General features: G+C 38.7%; 1 protein-coding gene across 9 annotated transcripts in view; it reads right to left on the bottom strand.

Moving 5' to 3' along the window:
- Positions 1-17231, bottom strand: part of LOC130926637 (rho GTPase-activating protein 20) — a 164643-nt gene that overhangs the window by 28681 nt on the left and 118731 nt on the right. For all 9 annotated transcript variants that reach the window (XM_057851646.1, XM_057851648.1, XM_057851649.1 and 6 more), the window contains one exon: positions 3855-3940. In XM_057851646.1, the coding sequence (XP_057707629.1) occupies positions 3855-3940 (86 nt within the window). The remainder of the gene's footprint in view (positions 1-3854; positions 3941-17231) is intronic.

Raw genomic sequence — 17231 nt, 5'->3', positions numbered from 1 at the left:
CACCACAGACTATGTAGTAGTCATTTTATATCCGGTAAGATGCATTTAAGATATACTTAGGGGGTTTTGGGCTGACAAATAACCACAATTAAGATCATTGCGAGGCTAATCGCCGACAACATACGACGTAGTACGACATAGTTTCAAATTCAAGATGTTTGTGACTTCCCTTTCTTCCACCATCGTTATTTTTTGAATAATATTTAGCTGGTACCAAGTGAAAGAAACTGGCCTCGTCTACGGAGCTGACAAATAACCACAATTAAGATCATTGCGAGGCTAATCGCTGACAACATACGACGTAGTACGACATAGTTTCAAATTCAAGATGTTTGTGACTTCCCTTTCTTCCACCATCGTTATTTTTTTGAATAATATTTAGCTGGTACCAAGTGAAAGAAACTGGCCTCGTCTACGGGGCTGACAAATAACCACAATTAAGATCATTGCTAGGCTAATCGCCGACAACATACACGTATGTATGTCGTGAGAGTGCTATCGCTAAACCATATAAACATTAAAAGCCTTAACTCCATTGACAAACGACATGAAATACATTAGACTTGACAGTGGATGTTAGCAATAACAAAAGATTTTGAATTGAAAATTTCGTAACTCACCTTTCCAAGCACAAGATAGATTCCTGCCGAACGAGGACCTGTTTCACCCAACCATCAACAAAGTATTTATAAGCCTCCAAGCTCTTGAAGTTTTTCAAATTTTCGTGGGAATAGGCTGATTTTGTGTGGACAAGATAATTGTAAATATCAGCGTAGCAGATGTCAGGCAGACAGGGCGAAAGACAGTGGGTCGAAAAACATCGATTTGGGCATCAAATATGGATCTGGCGACTGTATAGAACGAAGCTTTTCCTCATAACGCCTTTTATGCAACAGATCCAGTGAGTTTGCGGCATCAGAAAGCACCGGGTCTTCCATGAAATGCATTTTAAATTCCGCCATCAATTGAAAACAATGCTAATACAGAGTCAAAATGACGGACAAGTGGGCGGAACCATACAGCGAGCACGTGGTTTTATGACGTTGGTGGGTAGGCTCTATAGATGGCGGGGGTAGGCTCCAACACCCCCGCGACCCTTGTGAGCATAAGCGGCTTGGAAGATGAATGAATTAATAAATACAAGCTGAAAAAGAGAATATTTACTATGTTTTCCTGTTTTGATTAAAAAAAAAAAAAAGAGTCAAATTAAGTACAGGTGAATATTATTTTACCATTTTTTTTGTTCATCCATCCATCATCTACTGCTTAGTCCTGGGTCGGGTCGCGGAGGCAGCTGCTTTAGCCCAGACATCCCTCTCCCAAGCCACTTCAACCTGCTCCTCCGGCAGGGTACCAAGGTGCTCCCTGGCCAGCCGAGAAACATAGTCTCTCAAGCGTGTCCTGGGTCGTGCCTGGGGCCTCCCGCCCATGGGATATGCCCAAAACACCTCTCCAGGGAGGCGTCCAGGAGGCATCCAAACCAGATGCCCGAGCCACCTCAACTGGCTCTTTTCAACGCGGAGGAGTAGCGGTTTGACACCGAGTCCCTCCCAGATGACCGAGCTTCTCACCCTCTAAGGGAGAGCCCGGACACCCTCCGGACGAAACTCATTTCAGCCACTTGTATCCGGGATCTTGTTCTTTCGGTCTCGACCAACAGCTCGTGACCATAGGTGAGAGTAGGAACGTAGATCGACTGGTAAATCGAGAGCTTCGCCTTTCAGCTCAGCTCCTTCTTCAACACTACGGACCGGTGTAGAGTCCGCATCACTGCAGACACTGCACTGATCTGCCTGTCGATCTCCTGCTCCCTCCTACCCTCACTTGAGAACAAGACCCCAAGATGGTTGACCTCTTCCACTTGGGGCAGGATCTCATCCCCGACTCAGAGAGGGCACGCCACCCTTTTCCGACTGAGGAACATGGTCTCTGATTTGGAGGTGCTGATCTTCATCCCAACCGCTTCACACTCGGCTGCGAACCGCTCCAGTGAGAGTTGGAGGTCACGGCTGATGAAGCCAACAGCACCACATCATCTGCAAAAAGCAGAGATGCAATGCTGAGGCCACCAAACCGGACCACCTCAACGCTTTGGCTATGCCTAGAAATTCTGTCCATAAAAATTATGAACAGAATCGGTGACATAGGGCAGCCTTGGCACTGGAAACGAATTCGACTTACTGCCGGCAATGCGGACCAAACTCTGACTCCGGTCGTACAGGGATCGAACAGCCCTTATCAAGAGGCTCGGTACCCCATACTCCCAGAGCACCCCCCAGAGGACTCCCCGAGTTGTTTTGTTGATTTATTAAAAAAATGCAAATAACAATAAAAAACAAGTAAAAATATGCTTTTAAGAGGCTCGACGCAAGGATTTGGAAAATTTTTAGGTCAACAAAGTAAGCAAGTTGGCAGTCAATTTGAGCCCCCCGAAGGAAGGCCTCCGTAACCCTAACAAATATGAGTTTGACACCCCTGAGTTAAATAATCATATGACTTTCGACAAAGTGTATCTTTAACTCATTCACTCCAAGCCTTTTTCACCGGAGCAAGGCCCTCCGCTCCTGGCCGTTTTACTTGATTTTGACTGATTTTGTTTGCAAGGCCCACAGAAAGTTCTGTTCTATTGCTATATAAACATGGAACCCACCAAAAGAAAGATTAGACTCTCTTCTTTCAGCAGAAAAAAAGTTCATACCTTTTTTCCATTCTTTAGAAATCAGCATTAGAAAATAGCTTAGTTTGAGCAATTTTCCAATTTCTGATGAAAAAAACGGAGAAATTGAGCTTTTTGTGAAAGCATACATTTCAAACATAACTTTGACTTAAACACAGCTATGTTTTGCTTTAGTTACATGCCAAACATCTGAATAATGTTTTCCTTTTACAAAATAAGATAAACAGCAAGACAAATATAGCTTTTGATGGCAAAGTAACAATTTATTTAAACATAACTAAACTATTGAACTGTTGAACTATTTGCGCACAAACAATGAGGAAGGCTCTCGGTTGCTCCCGTGGCTAATCTGATGAGTCCGGATCAAGATCGGTCTCACTTTTTTCATCATCTTCATCGTTGGTTTCAACCTCGGGCTAAGGAGTAACGCAACGTAAGCTCCGCAGAACGCGTGTGGAACCTGACACTGTTGTTGACGTCACCGTCTGTCTCATCAAGATAGATTTTTTTTTAATCCTTCTTTGACGATGGTTTCGTTTTTTCAAAACACTCCTCCAGTGTCGTTAGCCTTTGTTGTTCTCCACATTTTTCTCAAATTCTCCCGCGTCTTCACAAGAGCCCTCCAACTTCCGTTTCCTGACGATTTTTCTTCACTTCCCTTCTTGGCCCGAGATGAGTTGTTACCAAATGCGCTACTCACCTCCAGTGGCCAGTTTTATTGCTTTAAAATGGGTTTTGAGCTTTGTGCATTATATTTTAGATAGATCGGAACCTATAGATGCCTCTTGTCAAAAAAAAAAAAAAAAAAACGCAAAAGAGGTATAAATACGTTTTTGGGACACTGAAGCAATTAAAAATAGAACGTATTTATACGTTTTGGGGAGCAAATGAGTTAAGGCCGAACAGATGTTTTTTAGGCTTGTGCTGATTCTGACAAAATTCTGATCGAATGAGTCATGTGACCCATTGTTGGTTCCGCAGGGGGTTGATTGATATGTTTATGCGTTACGAGCGTGTTTCATGGCACATATGCACAAATCCCTTCCGCTTCCTTCCAATAAGCAAGGCCAAACGCACTGGGAGAACCTTTAATTGGCCGTGTCTGCACACAGCCTGTTGCATGGCTGCCAGCTTTCATGAAAGGGGGCGTAGGGTGTGACGGTGTGTGTGCGCATACCTAGATGTGCTCCTGGATCTGGTCAATGCTTTGCTGATGACCAGTGAGGGAGCAGATTGTCTTCTCTGAGCCAGGGTCTTCATCTTCTACACACAAAAGAAAAAGACTAAATCAAACATGTGATCAGTTTTTATGTTCATCTTCACTCAAGCCACAGGAAATACCAGCAGGAAGCCAACTTCCATTTGTGAGCGCGTATAGAAGTATAGAGACTGCGAGGGGAAGTGCGGCGGCTGGAAGGAAAGGAGAAGCGGCCGCAATGAAGGAGAAGGAAAAAGAGGAATTGAGCTTGAAGCACTAAAGATGGAAAGTGGCTGCGAAAAGTCGTCTGCGGAGAGCGGATTTAAGTATTGGGACGCAATCAATCACTAGACTTGACTTGTCACAACAATTTCAATCATAATTCTTCATCTAATGCTTGCAACTTAGACATTTGGGAACGTTCCTGTTCTTGTGCACAATGTGGAGCAAAACTGTAGACTTGCTCAAAAAATGCAACGGACGACAGCAAAAGTTGGTTTATGACACAAAAAGTTCATAATTTGACAACAAATCTGACACATTTGACCAGAAAGCGGAAACTCAAAACACTGGCATCCTTTTTAGGTGAGTAACAATTAGGCATGTGCCGGTATGAGATTTTCACGGTACGATAACCGTGAGCAAAAATACCGCGGTTTCACAGTATCACGGTATTGCAATTATAGCTCCAAAATGTTGAGATGTATGGGTTTAAAAACAAAACAAAAAAATCCATTGAACAGGATTTTTTCAAAACATATTTGCAAATTGGAACATGAATATAATGTGAAAATAAATAAATTAACAAAAAATAACAAATATTATATAAAATTAAAATAAATAGAACCTAGACTATACCCACAGCCACAGCTCAAGTTGCTCAATATTAGAGTAAGAACAAAATAATTGCTATAAAAAGTAAAAACACTTCTAAATAAAATTAAAAATATATACTGTATGACTTTTTTTTTGAGGGGGGAAGCTCAAGTGAAGTTTCGCCATTTTCAGCCACTGTGTCAACTCTAGTCTACATGATGCCATGCCTTTGTGTTAAAAAGAACAAAGAATTCATAAGTTAATAAGTTAGTTAAAAATGCATAAGTTAGTTTTATAAATTAGTTAAAATGTAAATATTGTTGAGGAAAGGTTTCATCTAAAAAAATTTAAAAAAAAATTTTTTTTAAGTAAAAAAAAAAGTGAGGAGTGAGACCTCTCTCAATTAGCGATCTTTGACGCGATCCTTTTTCTTTCCCCCCTGCATTCAAGCTTTTCTCTCACTCAGCGGCTGTGAGACATCAAAGAAGCTGCTCTCCCAATTTAGCCTAGGCTAACATTCGTCTTTGTAAGTTTTAGTTAGTTTGTATATTGAATTTGAAAGGAAAATGTGTGTTTTGTTTTTGGCGAACTTTTTAATGGAGCTACTGCTATCCTGTTGAACCTAATCACACGTGGAAAAATACAATTGTACAGCGTTTTAAATGTATTTATTTGTATATTTCACCACGATTTGAGAGCTCAATAAATTGAAGAAAAGTACGCCTTGTGTTTGGAGGATTTGTTTTTGGGTTTGCTGGCTGTTTAGTGACACTCACGGCAACAAACGGGAAGGGGTGAGCGGTGCCGCACCAAGCCACTTCGGCTGCATTTTGGCACATGAAAAATAGCGAATACCGTACTAAGGTATGACGGAAAATTTTAGTGGTTTTGAAACCGCGACGTTTTCACACCACGGTAAACCCTGAAACCGGTAACCGGCACATGTCTAGTAACAATGTTCCCTCAAATTTTGAACGTGTCGGAGCAGACACACAAGCTCCCTGAGCACACTGAGGACCAATATGAGCAACATCAGATGGGTATGCTGGGGCCACACACCAGTGTCACACCTGTTCAAAACCTTGGATCATAACAAATTACATGGCTTATTCAAAGCAGTGGCGTCGTTAGGCCCGTTAGGCAGAGCATGAATAGACGGATAAAAGATGGACATAAGGTCTTTCGAGAAAGTGAGTATTTATCACTACACACAGTAACAGTTAGTTAGCTCCAGCCTCCAGCTAACAGCATAAAGTCCCATGTAATTAATAAACCAAATGCTTCGTGTTTGACAAATAAAAACCTGGCTTGCAGACTACAGACCTTTGTTGTTTTGCGGTCAAAAGTAACATCCCAGCTCTAAAATAACGCTCCTACTTAGTTGCTGCTGCTGCTAGCTAGTTAGTCTGAAATGCATTGTGAAGGTCCTAGTAGAGTTGAGTGTGCACTCATTTTACCACTATCTTTGGGGTGACTTCCTTCTGGAGCATCAGCTGTGTTTTTCACTTTACGCCTAGATGAGTAGCTCATTCACGTATGATTATCATTAGTGGATAGTCATAATAATAATAATAAACTAATAATGATCACTCCACCATGTTTATTGACCTGTAGGAGTCAGAGCAGAGAAGCAAAGAGGGTGAGAGGCGAGAGACCTCTACTGGAAAGGTGAGTAGGAGAGTGATGATTACAAAGTGGAGAAAGCCAAGATGATGATTACATATAGCATACATACACCCCCACACATATATATGTATGTATGTATGTACGAGGGGTATTCAAAAAGTAATGAACCTAGCTTTATTATGTACAAACGAATTATAATAGCAACATGTATTATCCATTAAAATAAAGGTACAAGTGTGAGGATTACATTTTTACTCCTCCACATAGTCTCCACCTCTCTCAAGAGCTACAGTCCACCTATGAACAAGGGCATGTATAGCAGTGTTGTAGAACTCAGCCAGTTGATCTCTAAGCCAATTCTTGACAGCAGTTTTCACTCCATCGTCATTGCCCTATCGGTTGCCCCGGAGTCCTTCTTTCATTGGACCAAAGAGGTGGTAGTCTGACGCCAAATCAGGAGAATATGGCGGATGTGGTATCACAGTCCATCCAAATGAAGTGATGACCTCCATGGTCCTGATGCTTGTGTGAGGACGTGCATTGTCATGCTGGAGGAGCACATTTGCCATGCCCAAGTTGGGCCGAACACGTTGAATTCTTGCTTTGAGCTTCCTAAGAGTCTCAATGTATACCTCATAGTTAATGGTTTCCCCCTTCGGCAAGAATCCACAAGGATTACACCTTGAGAATCCCAAAAAACGGTAGCCATAATTTTGCCAGCTGACTTTTGGGCCTTGAACTTTTTGGTCCTTGGTGAATTTGGGTGACGCCATTCCATTGATCTCCTTCATGGTCTTCAGTACTGTTTTTACATCACTGTTCCCATCTTCTTACAGTACTACATATAGTCTATGGTATCATCCTTGTAGACATTTTAAGCCCGTTGTGAATCCTCAGAGGGATTTCTCCCTCTGCATTTTCAATTCAGTTACAGCTCTTTGTTTCTGACGAGCTTCAAGAGGGGCAGTCATTTTGGAAGCTAATTTAAGCTTTAAAAATCTGAAAATAAGAAAACACATATAACAATCACAAAAAGGTGTGTCCTATCATGTTTGTGCCAAATATAAACAAGATTGGTAAAATCCTGTACAAGCAATGCACTTGAGTGCATTACTCTTTGAATGCCCCTCGTATAATGTTTGCATATATGTTTCTGTATGAGAGTTATAGACTGATTTGCCACCCTTAAAAACAGACGGCATTCTTTGATGCTTCCATCTACCAAGTAACTTGCGATTGTAGCGATTTTTTTCCTGTTGTTGTTCTGTATTAAAAAAAAAAAACTGAAACAACAACAATAATAATAATAATAATAATGACTAAATTATCAGTTTTTGTTAGCTGTTTGTGAAGTTTTGTGCTTGTACTCTACGTTCACTTACATGTTGTACATCTCCTAGGAGCTAAGCCCCCCCTTGTACTTAAAACCGAGTGACGCCCCTGATTAAAAGAATGATTTCACAGCAGCAATTTTCATTACTTTACTTTTATTATAATTAATTTGGCCCAACTGAGAAAAAAATCTCGTTGTTTATGAGATGTGTCTTATACAGTGGGGAGAACAAGTATTTGATACACTAAAACCCATTGGCAGTGTATCAAATACTTGTTCTCCCCACTGTATGTGAGAGTCGTGCTTTAACCATAGGAAAAGTCCTGCTTTGACCTGGGTAAAGTCCAGCTGTGGTATGGGTGAGTTAATAAATATAGCATAATGAACAACCACAATCAGAGTACAGTATATCTAACTCCCACATTAAAGATTCCTCATCAAGATTCCTACTCTTTGTGTCCAAGCAGCTATACAGGAGAGGTTCAATTTAAAAAGGAAAAAAAAAAAAAAATCTCACTCAGTTTCACTGCTTGTTCTTCTATTTGCACATACTCCGACAGCCATTCCATCTTAAAAGAACTGCATTTCTTTTTTAATTTGGCTTGATAAGTGTAGTATCGCTGCCCGTTCCTTTCACCATGATAAGGTGTTAGCATTTGCGTCTCTTAACTCGACAGCACTGTTGTTAGCTAGCTAACCTGCACGTCTAGGCAGGCCACATTTACGCAACACTGTTACTGCTATGATTGGCTGTGTAGCGTTAGTAAGTGAACTGAATCGTATCATTGGCTACACACCTTTTGCTCATTGAGTTACGTTGCAAAGTGGTAGAGAAAACAATTTTGTTGGTCTAATTACCATAATTTTCGGACTAAAAGGCACACCTTACTATTATACAAGCCGACACCCACCAAATTTGACACGAAAACAGCATTTCTTCATAGATAAGCCGCACTGGACTATAAACCCCAGCTGTCCTCACTGTATTATGGGATTTTACACCAAAAGATATTAACCGGGAACACAACATATTTAACAACGGCATCGTAAGACTGTCATAAGACCAAATGAACCACCATGAAGCTTTGAACCAATTGGTTGCAAAGCTTCATTGCTTCAAGAAGCCTCATTTGGCCATCACTGCTCCCTTGGGGGAGACAGCCAACCTCTGCAGTCAACACCATTGTCGTCCAACATGCCTCCAAGCATGCATTGCAGCACTACAGATGTAAGGAACAATCAAAATACATTTTCTGCGCTAATTATTTCTTCCGTTACTGTTCCAGTTGTTTCATTAATTGCTAGATATGATATTTTGGTAACACATTTGACAGTGGTGCCATAAGACTGTCATAAGATCATCATAATTATGAAGATCATGAGCCATGAGCTTTAATGAATGGTTATGAGAGATGTCATTTTGTGTCATCTGGCAAGTTATCTCAAATTTGAATGGATGTAAAAGGTCTTCACATAAATGGAGATGGTGACATAATTTGCCGGATGACACTCTGTCATAAGCATTCATTAATGCCCATGATACTGTCGTGTCATAATTATAGCGGTCTTATAGCAGTCTGATGATGATGCTGTCAAATAAGGTATTACCTATTAACTAAGCCCGCCAAACGATTTAAATTTTCAATCGAGTTGATCACATCTTAAAAATTAATTAATCCTAATTAATCGCAATTCAAACCATCTCTAAAATATGCCATATTTTTCTGTAAATTATTGTTGGAATGGAAAGATAAGACACAAGACTGACATAAACATTCAACATACTATACATATGTACTGTATTGGTTTATCATCCTCAAGATGGCATTAACATTATTAACATTCTTCAAAGACTTGTATGACATGATGGGAAGTTGTTCAACCATGACTGTCAGTGGTGGCCGCAAACGGTATACAGTATGTTCTGCGTAGAGCAGGGCGGTAAACCGAAAATTTACCGTCACCGAAATTCTTAACGATGACCGACGTAATTTTGACCATGTCGGTAAATTCGGTAAATTAATAAAACAAGAAAATATAGTCTTTTCCTCCCGCTTTGATTCTGTGTTGTTCGTCTATGTTCATTCCCCTTTAAGAAAGCAGTGAATGTGCTTACGTAGTGAGTCACGTGATCATCAGGAAGCCAATCAAACAAAAGCCCGGTAAGCTAACGCTAGCAGCTAACGCTACAAGCAAAACGTGATAGAGTGTGGCTTAAGGGAGGTTCACCAAACTTTCAACCGACATTTAGTAGACTCTTGGTGGCATCCAGACGGGCTTTCACCCGCTGTCCTCCTTTGTTCTCACGATTTCCGGAGATGGTGCTTTCAGTGCTTTCTACTGGTAGCCAGGCTAACGCTACAAATGAACGTTATGGAGTCGGATAGCGGCTCTAACCTTGTCGAAACGGCTGACCTTAATGAGTGGATTGGGCACGGACTGCATCTAGCAATTACTATGTGGCGTTATTTTGTATCTGTCTGTGTGTGATTCCTCTGATAGCTTTTGTGATGGTAAAGCATTCAGCATAAAGTACAATCCAACGGCGAAACTTATAATGACCGAGAAATGGCCCCGGCTATTTTTATTGTGCGTGCATTTATTAAAAAATGCACTGGGGGGGGGGGGGGGGGACCTTAAACCATAAAGTGTACACTTGTATTTAATAATTATGTCACAGCAGCCATTAACAATAAGTTGTCTTTTTGAAGTGTACTGTTCAAGCTGCAAGTCATTTGTGTTACAATGACATGTTTGCACAGGCATATTGATTTTGACAATGTACATTGTTCAAGTCATACACGCTGTTATAAATGTTCATACTTGAATTCTTATTGCTTACAATACATTTTTATAAACTTAATGTTTAGACTGCATGTACAATTGTTAAATACAGTATATCAAATTGAATGCTGGTAAATAAATCAACAAGAAATAGTTAATCTGTATTTCATGCATTGATTCAGATTTTCAAATTATATAACAGTCCGCTTGGGCGAATTTATCGTCATTTATCGTTATCGAGATAAATCTGCTCAATTTATCGTGATACATGTTTAAGGCCATATCGCCCAGCCCTAGTTCTGCGTTATGTTCAATTAGGCGTGTTAAGAAAAAGAACGTCTCCTGCTCTGCCGAAATGCATGATGGCAAGTTGGGCAACCATGACTGTCAGTGGTGGCTGCAAACGGTATACAGTATGTTCTGCGTTGTGTTCAATTGGGCGTATTACGAAAAAGATTGTCTCCTGCCCTGCCCAAATGCATGATGGGAAGTTGGGCAACCATGACTGTCAGTGGTGGCTGCAAACGGCATACAATATGTTCTGCGTTGTGTTCAATAATGCTTGTTAAAAAAAAAGATCGTCTCTTGCCCCGCCCAAATGCACGATGGGAAGGTGTCCAACCATGACTATTAGTAGTGGCTGCCAAAGCTTAAGGCAATAAAAGGCACAGTCCAATGGAAGCCTGTGTCCACTCGCATTTCTCTGCCGTTTCGCTCTCAATGTGTTAAGCGTCATTGTAAACTGTTTGAGGCAACGCATGAACTGGTCATTCCGTGCATGCGTTAATTGCGTCAAATATTTTAACGTAATTAATTTTTAAAAATTGATTACCCCCCGTTAACGCGATAAATTTGACAGCCCTACTTTTAACCCAAATAAATCAATGAATAGGCCGCACTGGACGTCTGGACTGTAAGCCACAGGATTCAAAATGAGGAGAAAAAGTAGCAGCTTATAGTAAAAAAATTACAGTAACTTGCAAAAACTGGCAGCTGAATGTTGCTTCAGTAAATCAGCATTATTTTTCCTTGCACCCACCCACCACCCACAGCATGCACCTAATAACTATATACATTCGTGGTGTAGTAACCCACCGATAGGAGCGTTGTGTTGCCATACTGAACGCACAAATAGGAGCGTCGTGTTGCCGTGTCTAACATACCAATAGGAGTGTCGCGCTGACACATCATTACGCCTGCGGGGCCGACATCAGTCCTAGTGACGCTACAATACGTTTGTTTAATTTTCTTTTGTGTGCTGCATAGATTTTCTTGTGTGCATAGTATGTGCAAGCAGTGTGCTATTGCGCACGCGTGCATCTTAGAAGGAACATTGGTGGGCAGTATAATAGAGACACAAACAAGGAGACAATCACATCTTCAGCCGCAGAAAGATTAGCTTTAGGATTAATGAAATTTGCTTGTAAATGTTGTTGTGTCATCTGTCTGCATATGTTGCTCCACTGTTTGTGTTCAGTTGTAGACTTGCTCAAAATGTACAACAGTCGATTACAAAAACGTTTTGACACAAAAGTGTATTATCTAGCCTGAAGTTGCTTTAATACCAACAAATCGGACATATTTGACTGGGGAACTGTGAATTTACACTCCTCACTTAAAAATGTGTATGACAAATCCTTTTGGGGGGCAGTACACGTCCCAAGCTGCAGTAAGATTAGTTTTTGGATAAACCAAAGATACTTGTGGAAGTTACTTCATCTGTCTACATGTATTGCCCCACCATTCGTGGTCAATTATTTGTTGCTTAAGGCCAGCCAGACAAAATGAACTCATACTATAAGGCACTGTGTGATTTGTGCACAAAAGGTTCAATGAAGCTATAAGAGGTCACATTAGAAGCCATGAAAATATTGATTCTGTCATTGAAACACACTATTTGCTTACAAATGTGCAAAAGTTGACAAAACTTATTTTCCTACAAACACGCTTTACTGCTATCAAAAAAGCTGCACAATGTTCAGAATTGAATTGAAGCAAACTACTGTTAAACCCTTGACATTTTATTTATCACTTCACACCTTTATAAAGAACAATATACATAATTTTTCAGCTTTAAAAAGTACAACTAGTGTTGCTTTTGGGGTTGTTATAATATTAATTACACTACTATTGTGTTTCAATGCAAAAGGCTCATTTGATACTAGTGTTGTCATTAAACAAATTAAAATGTATATCCTGAGGCAGAATTTGACCAGAAAAACATGATATTCTCCCCATGAATACATTTATGTTGCTAATAAAACCAACGCTGAAGGCAACAGTCGCTTTTGAAAAATGAGTGACAAGCCGCGTGCAGCACGGCTATGACATAACAAGAGGAACCAGTCCAAAGTTGGCACACAATGTTGTCATCTTGCATCACATGGGGAGATGCTTTGAATATTCTGACTGCTTCCTGTCACCTAAATATGAAACGAGTAATTGTGTATGTTGTTGAATTTGTACCTTGCTTAAAAGTGTCAATCAAAAGTCAGAAGAAAAAAAAAGTCAGAATTGTTATCAAGGTACAGCTTGTGTATTAGATATTAACAATGTGTATTTGGTTACAAATGGACAACATTTGTGCAACAGTTGAACACTAAATGTTGTATTTTAGCGCAAATTTGCATTTTACCTCTCTACAGTTTTCCATTCAAACACTGTATTTGCAAAACATCATGATTAGTCTTAAAAGTGTCTATGTTGCAAATACAATTCTATATATTTACTCAAAGAGGAACGTTTTTATTTAAATGCCATATTTGTCCAATGAAACACTTTATGAGTGACATCACAAATGAGCAGATAATCCCTCAAATTCAAAATGTGTAATTTGGTCTAAAAAAAAACAACAACAACAACAAAACAATAGACTAAATAATCAAATTTTTCACACACACACACACACAAAAATCTGATGAATGATTATTAATTCAATGTCATATTAGGACACATTACAGCTGTTCGCTAAAAGGCTTACCATAGTCAATGAGAATGTCATCTGTAAATGTCATATTTTGCTATGAAAACAACAATTTTGCCATTTAAGGCAACAGAAATTTTAATTTTTTCTTACTTGAAAAAAATTACGAGTCACTATCAAAAACTAGAAATTCGAAAACTGCCATTTTTTCTTCAGAATTGCGGGAAAATAATGATAACAGGAATTACTTTACTATTGAAAGACTATATTTGTTCACAAAAAGGCATTAGGATATAATAAAGTTGTTTTAACACCACCTCAAAAGATACAGTGCTTTACAAGTTAAGTTGAAATGCAGACAAGAAGAATAAAATGATAAATTATGTGTTAAACAAGCTTCTACATGTACAGTATACACAAAACTATATTCACAATATTTTCTTGTTAACATCCAAGTCAATAGTGCAAGTATATTATATGCAGCTACACCTGTTGTCGCCAGAGGTGGGTAGTAACGCGTTACATGTACTCGTTCAAATCATTAACGTTCTGAGAAAAATGTACTTCTAAGAGTAGTTTTACTAAGCCATACTTTTTACTTTTACTTGAGTAGATCTGTTATGAAAAAAAACTTACTCTGACTCTGCTACTTTGGGCTACACAAGAGTCGTTACATTTTTCCTTTATTCTACAGGTAAGATTTTTTTTTTTTTTTTTGCCAGCGATGCCAAGAGTAGCTCGACTAAGTTCACCAATAAGACGTCGCAACAATAATCACATGACTCCATTAAACCAATCATGCACAAGCTTACCGTTTTATGATCACGCCTGCCTGTTCAATCAAGTGGTGTCTTCAAATCACTGTAAAAATGAAAAAGTTGACATAGAGAGCGCTGCCCTCAGCATGAATCGAAAGCGTGAATTTAAATCTCTCTCCGGTTTTATTTGGCACCGATTGACCATGGAAAACCGAAGATATAATCCTTTTAATTTCATAATAGTAACTATGAAGGAACTATTCAAACTAGGAACTATTTTCTCTACTAGAGGGCCCTCATGCTCTTTGGACGAGTAATGCTTCATTTGTGTGTTTTTTTTTTTTTTCTCTCGCCGGAATTCAATGATTTCTTTTTTTTTTTTTTTTTTTTTGGTATTTCTTTGGCTCAATGTGGTTATGTAATGGATTATTGTACAGTGTAATTATAACAACATTTCATAAAAAAAATATTTTTTTAAAAATACCATTGTTAAAAAAAAACAATCGAACATCAGAATCAAACATCAGAAGCAGTTACTCACAATGTTACTCATCATTTGAGTATTCTTTTCACTGGATACTTTTTTTTTTACTTGTACTTAGTACATTTTTTGGATGACTACTTTTACTTGATTAATATTATTTTGAAGTAACGCTACTCTTACTTGAGTGAAATTTTGGCTACTATTTTTGTAACGAGTTACATTTACTTTAGTAAATTTTTGAGAAAAATGTATTTCTAAGAGTAGTTTTACTAAGCCATACTTTTTACTTTTACTTGAGTACATTTATGAAGAAAAAAAGCATACCCTTACTCCGCTACTTTGGGCTACACAAGTCTCGTTACATTTTTCCGCTTTATTCTACATATTAGATTATTTATTTATTTTTTGCTAGCGATGCTATTGCCAAGAATCGCGCTACTAATTTCACCAATGAGACGTCGCAACAATAATCACGACTGCATTAAACCAATCAGAGGCAAGCTTGTCGTTCTATGATCACGCCAGCCTGTTCAATCACGTGGCGTCTTTAAAGCACCGTAAAAAATGAAGTATTTGACATGAATCAAAAGCGCAGATTTAAACCTCTTTCCCAGTGTTTTATTTGGGACCGATTAACCACACAAAACCGGAGGTATGATCCTTTTAATTTCATAATAGTAACTATGAACGAACTATTTAAACTATTTTCACTACTAGAGGGCACTCTTTGGACGAATAATGCTTTATATGTCTTTTTTCTATCGCTCTAATTCAATGATTTTTTCCCCCCTGGAATTCAATGATTTTTTCCCCCCTTTGGCTTTATGTGGTTATGTAATGGGTTATTGTATAGTATCGTTATGACAACAGGTCATTGAAAAAAATTTTTTTTAAATACCACAGTTTCAAAAAAAAAAAAAAAAGAATCAGACATCGGAAGCAGTTACTCACAATGTTACTTATTCCTTGAGTATTCTTTTTAGAGCTGCAATGATAAATCGATTAACTCGAGTATTCGATTGCAAAAAAATGTGCAAATTAAATCTTGTTGCTTCGAGTATTCGTTTAATTAAAGTGGCACTGTAATGGTTTATTTTGAAAATGTTTGCATTTAGTTTTATTGATTAGGGTGGATACACCGCCCTCTGGTCTGCCTCATTTTACATGGCTGAATCCAACTGCTCCTTGTTAAGACCAATGTAAGCCAAGTTTTTGTTGAGCTAATGTTTTTAAATGCCATTCGTAATTTAGTTTATAGGTAAATTTAGCCATTTTTGTGGGAATATATGTCTGAACCATTTGGTGATTAAAAAAAAAAAAAAAAAAGTTTGTATTTTATAGCATTTAAGCGAGCGGACCTTTGCTAGTTAGCCAATTGCGCTTTTGTTGTACATAGATTAATTTTTTTATACCGTTTGAGGCTCAGGTATTTTAATTTTTCATGTTCCTTATCTGATTACTCGATTATGCGAACTAACTAGCTCATCGATTAATCGACTACTTAATCGATAGCTGCAGCCCTAATTCTTTTCAATGTATACTTTTTGACTTGTACTTGAGTACATTTTTTGGATGACTACTTTTACTTTTACTTGATTAATATTATTTTGAAGTAACACTACTCGTCCTTGAGTGAAATTTTTGGCTACTCTACCCACCTCTGGTTGTCACCCATCACTTTAAAATGCTGACCCTTCAATCATCTTAATGAAACAGTGACAAAAAAATGCAGATAAACGTCCGGCATGTGGAGATTCAACATTCGTGAGCACTTTGGTGGCCCAGAGCAAAATCAGCCAACGACAGCAAAAGGCTCACTAAAGTGCACCTTAAAAAAAAGATAATCGCATACATTTCAGACGTGACTCTACGTGCTCCAAATATCAACAAGCTTACTCAGCGTCAATGTCCCACTAAATCACAGCACAACTTGGTTTGTGGGATACATGGCCACACAAGTGCATTTTATATACTGTATACACAAAAATCCAAGAGGTAACCACAAAAAGCTGTGTCGGGGCCCAAAAAAAGCAAACACCATAAATAATGTCACAAATATAATGCGATTTATTTTGCCAGGAAAGTTGTCATTTTCCACAAATACAGTATTTTTCCATTAGTACGCAAAACTGGCTCACAAAAGACTATAAATATGAATACTGTGCAGCTGCAGTTCCCACAACAGCCACACGCGTCGCTGTTTGCAAGCATTGGTTGACTCAACACTGCAAAGCGTGCGTGCTGGCGTATGAATCAATCAGCTTGCTGTACTATTCTGTATGCAAATACATGAAATACAACAACTGCAATTATAGTAACACTAGCAAGAAATTCTTGCAAAGAATCGTAATGTTTTCCACAGTAATGTTACGTTTTTCTAAAAAACCAAATACATTGTCACAACTACAAGATATTTGGCCAGCAATGTGGTAGGTCCTCCTTGAAATTGCAACGTTACAATACATATTTTATCACAAAACGACAACATTCAAAGCGAAAATGTTAAATAATGCTTTTGAAAAAAAGGATGCATATGGCAATATTTTACGATGCACATGCAGCATCCACATAAATCTGCGTGCTATCAAATAGACTATTTTCACATTTCAAATTTTCAAAACGCAACATGCAA

The sequence above is a fragment of the Corythoichthys intestinalis genome, chromosome 12 (assembly GCF_030265065.1).
Source record: "Corythoichthys intestinalis isolate RoL2023-P3 chromosome 12, ASM3026506v1, whole genome shotgun sequence".
NCBI classification, from domain to species: domain Eukaryota; kingdom Metazoa; phylum Chordata; class Actinopteri; order Syngnathiformes; family Syngnathidae; genus Corythoichthys; species Corythoichthys intestinalis.
This window is presented reverse-complemented; position numbering and strand designations above follow the sequence as displayed.